The sequence below is a fragment of the Zea mays genome, chromosome 2 (genome assembly GCF_902167145.1).
Source record: "Zea mays cultivar B73 chromosome 2, Zm-B73-REFERENCE-NAM-5.0, whole genome shotgun sequence".
Taxonomy (NCBI): domain Eukaryota; kingdom Viridiplantae; phylum Streptophyta; class Magnoliopsida; order Poales; family Poaceae; genus Zea; species Zea mays.
In genome coordinates this window covers 57,636,277-57,645,113 of record NC_050097.1, presented here as the reverse complement: position 1 = coordinate 57,645,113, position 8,837 = coordinate 57,636,277, and the positions used below count along the sequence as shown (strand labels likewise).

The following is an 8,837-nucleotide window of genomic DNA, read 5'->3' as shown; positions in this document are numbered from 1 at the left end:
ATAGATGAATGACAGGTAGGCAACTCAGAAGGTAATAATTTGTTCTTCTTAATTTCTAAAGCAAGAGATTTTTCTACATCTACAAACTTATCATGCTTCTCATAAATTAAATCCTCTTATTTTCTAACAATTTATCCTTTTTCATTTAAAGCATCAATTAATTCATTGATTTTAGCAATTTTAGATCTACCTAATCCCTTAAATAAATTGCTATAATCAACAGCATCATCGCTAGACTCATCATCACTAGAAGAAGTATACTTATGTGTATCTCTAGAAAAAAAACCTTCTTTTCCTTAGCCATCAGGCGAGTGTGAGGCTCGTTGGAAAAGAGAGAAGACTTGTTTAAGGTGAAGGCGGTGAGTCCCTCGTCGTCGAAGTCGGATCAAGAGTAGTCCGAGTCGCATTCCTTGCTGATGTGCGCCTCACCCTTCTTCTTCTTGTAAAACTCCTTATCTACCTTCTTCCCCTTGACGTTCTTTTCCTTGTCATAGTCATTCTCATTATCAGGACAATTAGCAATAAAATGACCATTCTTACCGTACTTGAAGCAGGCGCACTTATCCCCTGATTTACCCTTATTGGAGAAGTCCTTGCACCCTTTAGTGCGTTCTTGAAGCGCTTGATAACAAGTGCCATATCCTTGTCGTTGTGGTCGGTCACCGCAACTTGCGCCACCTTGCCGGGGAGCGCCTCCTTATTGTTTATCGCTTTGAAAGTGATAACTTGCAGTTTGTTTGCGAGGAGGCTCCTATTGGCGATGGCGTCGATGTACTTTATGTTCTTAGCCATCATTTGATGGCTAACAAAATTGCCCAACACCTCCTCAAGACTCACCTTTGTGTACCTAAGGTTTTTTGCGAACTAAGGAGACAAGGTTAGCATCAAAAACTGTAAACGATTTGAGCATGAGTCAGACGACTTCATGATCTGTGCATCTTGTGCTCCCGTAGTTGTGAACTTGGTTCACCAGGAACTTGAGCCTGTTGTACATCTCTTATGGCCCTTCGACCTTCTTTATGGCAAACCTCCCTAGCTCGCTCTTGATGACCTCCATCTTGGTGACTTTGGTCATCAAGTTTCCTTCATGTGCAATGCGCAAAGTGTCCCATATTTCCTTCGTGTTTTCCAAGCCATTAACTTTTTTGTATTCTTACCAGCAGAGAGAAGCTAACAGGACAGTAGTAGCTTGGGCATTTCTATGATTTTTTTCTTCTACTTCTACCTCATTGTAATCTTCATCATGAACATCATGAATATTAAAACCATTTTATATAATGTCCCAAATGCAAAAGTGAAGCAAAAATGATGACTACACATTTTATGGCTCCACCATGAATAATCCTCCCCATCAAAGTGATGAGGCTTGCTGAGCGGAATAGAAATCAATTGGACATTAGAAGAACGAGAAATACGCAAATAATTTAGAGGAGTGCGATTGAAGAAAGTTTTGACTGGTTTTTGCTTGGGGGAGGAGGAGTCTTCGTCCTTTTGCAAAGATGTGTCTCTCTCATAGTAGATGATCTTCTTGATGTGCTCCTTCTTCTTGCCCGATCACAAGTCGATGGCCTTCTCCCCTTTGGGCTTGTCGTTGACGAGGATCCTCTCCTTCTTGTCGGCCATCTTTACCTTCCCTTTGGAGCCCATCTCTTTAGGTTGTTAGACCCAATGGAAGAGACTGGCTCCGATACCAATTGAGAGCACCTAGAGGGGGTGAATAGGTGATCCTGCAAAAATACAACTCAAAACACAAACTTGGTCTGAGTTTAGGAGTTAGCTCAAAACTAAACCAAGTTTGAAGTGAGAAGAAGAAATAAAGTCCTCTTCACTTGATTGCTCTTTCAAGATATAAATTAGACTAAGAGCAATGTTCCAAGTGAATTTGGAGAACTTAGGAAGCAATTAAATCGCAACAAAGTAAATGCACTAGTGAGACATGCTATTTTATCTCATGGTTCAGCCAAGCCTGAAATACTTCTCTACATCCACATTATGGTGTCCTCTTTGGACAAGGGTTGCTTTCAACCCCTCTCAAGTGATCCAAAGATCAAACTTGAGTGCCACGATCTTCCTTATATCAATAGAATCCCTCTCACAAGGAATCTCCACAAATTGTAGTCTCTTGCAGCCGTACATAAGATCAGAGTTACAACTTAGCACAAGTGATGGGAGAGAGTACACACATAAGAGCCAAAACCAGCAACACAACACAAGAACAAGATCACAAGAGCACAAAACACAAAGAGTTACAAGAACAACTCAAACTTGTGCTCGGACCTCATTAGAATCGCTGGAACGTGTTGTGGCAAAGTGTCGGAGTGTAGAGCAGCCCTTGGTATGCTTGTGTGATGAAGAGGTGCGCCATGTGGGTCTTTTTATAGCCCCCAAAAGCCTCATTGTCATTGCCCCTTCCATAGAAAAAAGATGCTGAAATCTTGTTGTCTGCGAGGGCACCAGACCGGTCTGGTGCCCCATCAGACCGAGAACAGTCACGCGCCCCACGGATCTGACTGGCACCCTTCCTTAACTGACCAACAATGAAACGAGGGCTAGATATCGAGCCATCTTGGCTCGACTCATTAAGCTAACGAGCCACAGAGTCAGCTCGGCTAGGCTCGTTTACGAGCTCGAGCTGGCTCATTTAGCACGCGAGCTAGAGCAGAAAAAAACAATATGTATATAATAATCAATTTATAGTTATTTTCAAACTAATTTAACAATAAAAATAGTAATTATACTCATAGTTTCGCACACCACATCAATGCAACACAAAATTAACACAACTCATCACTCATCAATTCACAATTCACACACATGTTCATTAATTTAACCCACATTTATATTAGCATAGACCAATTTAAAACATAGACATAGTTCATCAATCATTAGTTTAACTCATAGGCCATATACACCAGACATACATATAACAAGTTCATCAATTGTTACGTAAATGATATGCATACAGTTTCATTTTGGTGAAATGTGGTAGCTCGTTTAGCTCACGAGCTGACTCGTTAACAAACTGAGCTGGCTCGTTAATGGAACGAGCTAGGATGTCAACTGAACTCATGAAAAAAATTCAAACAAGCCAATCCGAGTTGACCATAACTGAGTGAGCCGACCAGTCACGAGTATTCCGTTCACCTCCGAACTGAGTGCCACGTCAGGTAGTCGTTGGCCAGTGCACGCCCACGGGAGAGTCATTGGAGATGGTCTGGTGCACCACCATACCAGTTCCTGTAGATGGTCCGGTGATTTTAAAAATAAAATCCCAAGACTGTGAAGTTCGGTCGTACTGGCGGTCCGGTGCACACAGACCCGGTTCGGTGTGCTAGGCCGCCCAGCGGCTAAGTTCCAGGCTCATGCGGACCCGGTCTGGTGGGGTCGAGATCAGCCCAACTTAGGCTCTTTTGAGCCTATATTTTTCAAACCCTTTTGGCTGCTCTTGGAAGCTTCCCTATGACTTAAACAAACATAATTTGCACATAATCCAATTGATTAAGTATAGAGAGCTCACCTTTTCAGCATAGTTTTACCAGGATTTGTATTATGGCTCAAACTAAGTCATGTTTTCTCACATAATAAAGTTAGAGTTCAAACAAAAAGTGCTAGAAACATAGTATTAGACATAAACAACTTATCTAAGTATTCAAAACCTCATGTTTTACCCTTTTACCAAAAGTTAAACTTTCTAGCCTCCATTTTAGCTCTTCAGGACTTAGTACCTTCAAATTGCCTTCAAGTGGACCTGTGCTCATACTCATATCAAACTAGTTAGTCCATATTGGTGTGTTGAACACTTAATCAAAAAACAGGTAGAAATGGCTATTAACACATTTCCCTTTCAGGTTCCCAACTAGTACTAAAGATTATGTGTTTGTACTTTTTTCCCAACTATTACTAAAGATTCTATGGCTTAGTTCAGTGAAGCACTAGGCGACCGATTTCTTAGGGCTAGTTTGGAAACCCCATTTTCTCAAGTGAATTTCATTTTCCCAAGGGAAATTAGATCATTTTTCCTTGGGAAAATGGTTGGAACCTCATTTTCCCAAGGGATTTCTATTTTCTTATATGTGTTGGTACAAGCCTATATAAGCGTTGCTAGGGTCTATACCAACGCATAATTATGTGTTGCCTATACTGCCGTTGCTAGGGGCTACTGCAACGCTTGTACATACGTTGGTAAGTCATATAAATAAGCGTTGGTAAACTGCAACATATTTTTATAAGATACAACAACGCTTACATGTGTTAGTGCCGCCCAAGACCAACTCGTTATCATAGGATGCTACAACGTTTAGTTTCGAGTTGTAGCAACATTTTTATCCGTTGCAAGCAATAAACCAATAAAAATATTTGAATATTTTATTTTGAGGTTAAGATTACAACATGCTGAACAATGCACATTTGATATTTCTGGAATCATCCACACACACATGGCAAATAAGCAAAATATATATATTTAAAAATCAATAGTTGCATTACAAAAAGTTGATCCATAGTTTCATATATAATTGCACACAACATGGAGACTGAGACTAAGCTGCTAATTAGAGGGTGCAGACGAGAAGAAAAGGTTGTTCAACTGTGGACATTTTTTCTAGAAATCTGACCAGAGGCAATTATCCCTAGCGCTGGCAATGACAATCCTTTGAATGGAGGGGATAGCTAGGGGCATAGCAAAGCTCCACCTCCACAGTAAGTGCCACAACATGGGAGCGCCAGGTTTATTACAAAGAAAGTTCGAAGTACATATTCATGCATCCTTAAATCTTTCGCTGCCACTGTGTTTTGCGCTGAGGATGGGCACAAGCACGTCTAAAGTTCCTTCAATTCACCCTTGCAAAAGAATTAGAGTACTCAATAAACATCATCGAAGAAGTATTTGACATGTTTTTTTGACAAATAAATATAGACTAGAAGAAGGAAGCGCCCTACCAGGCGGATGTACCAGCCACTTATACACAGACCTTAATTGAATATTTTCTCTATAAATAATAGGAAAGTACTCTATACCTTTGCACTTAATTGGTGCCTACTATCTTGCTTTACCAGGCGGATGTACCAGCCACTTATACACAGACCTTAATTCAATATTTTCCGAGAAAGCACCTCTGGTGCAATATATGCTGGTGTACCCACTGCTGACTTTGGCCTTGAATGTAGTACTGATGACTATTACGAATTAGCAATTAAATGGTATTCTCAAGCAAGCTTACAGACATGTCAAAGAACTTAAAGCTACCAATACAACGAGAAATTAGTGACAACCTTGGAGTAGCCAAAATCACATATCTTAAGACGTGGAGCTGGGCTGCCATCCAAGAGAACATTCTCCAGCTTCAAATCTCTATGACATATTTCCTGAAAAGTAGACAAGATTCCAGCATTTAAGCATATGTTCAGGCCCCATTGGTAACTCGTTAAAAAAACACCTGCACTTCCCACAAGAAAGCATATCTAGCATATGTGAACTGTAACTACTAGACGCTAATTTATAGTTTCTTCATACCATGTGATGGCAATAGCTCACTCCACAGATCAACTGCTGGAAGAAATACCTGGCCTACAATGAGCAGAAGAGAATATATTAAAATTTGTTATGGGGGATTAATAACACATTAAGGGCTAGTTTGCCACTAATTTTCCTTGGGAAAATGAAAATCCCTTGAGAAAATGGAGTTGCCAAACTAACCCTAAGGCTAGAATAGTATCAAACAACATCTAATGATAATATAATACCTCATCCTCGCTAAATCGCCCACGATCGACGATTCGATCAAATAGTTCACCACCAGCCGCATACTCCATCACAATTGCAAGATGAGTTGGAGTTAGGATCACCTGCAGAATTTTTTTCCCATAATGGAATAAGCTTTTGAGTTGGTGGTCGTTTATTTAGCAAGTATATATTTATATAAAGTAATAGAAAATAATGTTATATGTATAGTACTAGAGTCTAGAGAAACTAAAAGGGAGAGAGATAAACTTGGCACACACTTCGAATCTAAGCAACTTATTTCGAAACTAAAAGATAAATAAAACATGTTTCACATTATTGCATATCAAGTACCAGGGTGATCAAAGTTGTAGTCTTGCACATGCTTAGACTGCTCCTCAGTTGAAGCATGGTAGAATGAATCCCGCGGTTAGAATTTTGTACTCGTGCCCGTACCCATTGGGTATCGGGCGGGTATCGGATACCCGCGGGTATAATTACACTCCACACAAATAAAACACATGGTTGACAAATGACAAGGTAGAACAAAAAAACAAGACATAATAAATCTGATTAATGTTACATAAGCAAGCAATATATGAGTACATAGCGTTTACACTTGAACCAAACTTCAAGTATTCAAATTATTCAATTCAACAAAACAGCAAAGGTCTCTTAATTTACAAGGGAGGCACTACTGGCTTGGCCGGACAAAATTGATGAAAGCAAGGCATCCAAATTGCAAATTATCTATGTAATTTCAGTAAGTACACAACAGGATCTAGGTAACTCCCGTCGGCCGGAAACCGATGGGAATTAGCACTATACCAACGGGAATTAGTTATTCCCGTCGGTATACTGCTAATTTCCGTCGGTTCTCGGCCGATGGGGATACCTGGACGGGGTTTAGTTAATTCCCGTCGGCTACCGACGGGAATTAATTAATTACCGACGGGAATTAATTAATTCCCGTCGGCTATAGTAAGCCGACGAGAATTATCTTAGGCGTCGGCTCAGTCGTGGGAAGTGGGTTAATCCCTGTCGGCCCTCCTCTGGCCGATGGGATTTAACTAATTCCCGTCGGCCATCCGTAGCCCACGGGAATTATTGTGTTCTTTCAATAACTCATGTCAGCCTCTAGCAACCCATGGGAATTATTTTTTTAGCTGCCATAAATAGTTTTCTTTATTTTTTTGTCTCATTTTAACACAACAAATCACAAATAATATTTCACAATTCTCATGCATTACATGTCCGAATTCACATACATAAATCGCATATTATTTTAAATTCATCATCAAGAGAACATGACAATATTCCAATTGTTACTATATAACGCAAGTAACCACCCCACCAGCTCTCACTACAAACAATGACCATAAAACAAACTACTCAGATCTATCTTACAAGCATGGTTGTCTAAGCAAAGTTTTTGGAAAAGCCGGCAAGAGTATGTAGATTTTTAGCTTATTTGTATTTCTTAGCATGTAACATCATAAAACAAAAAGTCTCTAGTCGATAGGGTGGTATTGGGCCGAAACTTGCTTGGGAGGAAGCTTCCGAAGGACGAACAGAACTAGCGCAGAAGGCAGTATCTCCGCAAGTTGTACAATTGAGAACATTAATAAAAACATTAATACTAGGGATGGAAATACGATATAAAAACATTAAGTCTAAAATTAGCTAGTACAATAATGATAAGAAACAAACCTTTGTGGAGCTCATCGTGCTCAATATAAGACAACTCTTCGAGCCGATGCTTCTTTTTCTTCTTGACTCCATCTTCCTTCACGTCCAGTACCTTACCCTTCAGCTTCAGCCTCCCCCCAACGATGTTCTATTCTGACATCTCGCTGCAACAAAGGGATCCAACAAAATTAGCTCAACAAAGCAAAGCAACATGTACACCATCACTTTGAAAAGGAAAAAAAAGGTCTGTAGGCGTGATACATGTATACTACACTTGTAATGGATTAGATCATGGATGATTTATGAATATCAGACAATTCAGATCATATGACCTCCTCATTTTGCTTCTTGACATACAAAACTGATCCAAATCTATAGCTTCAGGTAGAAAAGAAACAGAACATAACCTAGAATCAGTTAGATAAGAAGATGTAAGTACTTCGAAGACCATGTATGTATCATCATTAGATATCTTCAGATTACAAGGCCTCTTGATGTTGCTTCTCAGTGACTAAACACTATGCTTCAGACTCAAGCACAACTAGTATCAATATTAGATGATGTAGTGAAAGAAAATCGAACACTACTGCACTAGACAAACGGATATGACAAGTACAGGGTGGATAGAGAAAGCAATCAGAGAACTTTGAAGACCATGAATGTATCTATCAACATCAGATAGCTTCAGATTACAAAACCTTGGATGCACAGTCATTAGCTTTTAACTGCTCATAAGAAAGATATTATTTTTAGAGACACTAACATATCAAAATGATTTGAACAATAAATGAACTAACCTGTAGGATGTTCGACTCTTCTCACAAGGAAATAAGTAAAGGGACAATGTAAAAAACACTATTAGTGGCTGAGCCCGATTTATGCATGAATATTTGAATTAGAAATGATGACTATTTCATCACTAGATCAGTATAATTTCCTGTTTTCACCATGCACATGTTTTTTCTGCAAGCACTACTGTGTTTTTTAGCAACAATGGCCGATCCTAACTTAAAAGTATTTTTAAAAGTAGTCGACCATTTTCCTCCTGCCACAATTCATCGATCTAACCATATTGGAGAACTATACCAGACTAAAATAGTAAAGAGATGATGATAACATCAGGCACAGACAATTCTAATGGCCCTTATGTTAAACAATTCTAAGGACTAAAGGGTGCACATAAATATCTCCTTGCACCAATATTTTAAAAGAAAGCAATAATATGTCAATAGACAATATTATTCCTTGCACTCTGGGATAGCATGATAAAAAAATCAAAACAGGGGCCACCACAAAAAAAGTAGGTATGATGCTTATAATGGAAACATGTAGCTTGTTTTATAGAACAACCACAATATACTGTTCAATATTTACCTCTTTAAGACTAAATGTAGGAAATTACCAAAAAAAACTTTGTTGATCAGGAAAA

The 8,837-nt window shown here is 39.2% G+C and overlaps 1 protein-coding gene and 1 non-coding gene across 2 annotated transcripts; both read right to left on the bottom strand.

Annotated features, from left to right (window-relative positions):
- Positions 1-5,054: 5,054 nt before the first annotated feature.
- Positions 5,055-6,010, bottom strand: LOC103646488 (serine/threonine-protein kinase SAPK4). Its single transcript, XM_008671213.2, has 4 exons — positions 5,743-6,010; positions 5,513-5,566; positions 5,272-5,364; positions 5,055-5,175 (listed from the first exon to the last, which is right to left on the bottom strand). Exons 1-4 carry the CDS (start codon positions 5,809-5,811, stop codon positions 5,086-5,088), a joined length of 306 nt encoding a protein of 101 aa, XP_008669435.1. The 5' UTR covers positions 5,812-6,010; the 3' UTR covers positions 5,055-5,085.
- A 2,029-nt stretch (positions 6,011-8,039) lies between these two features.
- LOC111591014 (small nucleolar RNA R160) lies at positions 8,040-8,116 on the bottom strand. Its single transcript, XR_004856781.1, has one exon. It is a non-coding gene; the product is annotated as a small nucleolar RNA R160 (small nucleolar RNA).
- Between the last annotated feature and the right edge of the window lie 721 nt (positions 8,117-8,837).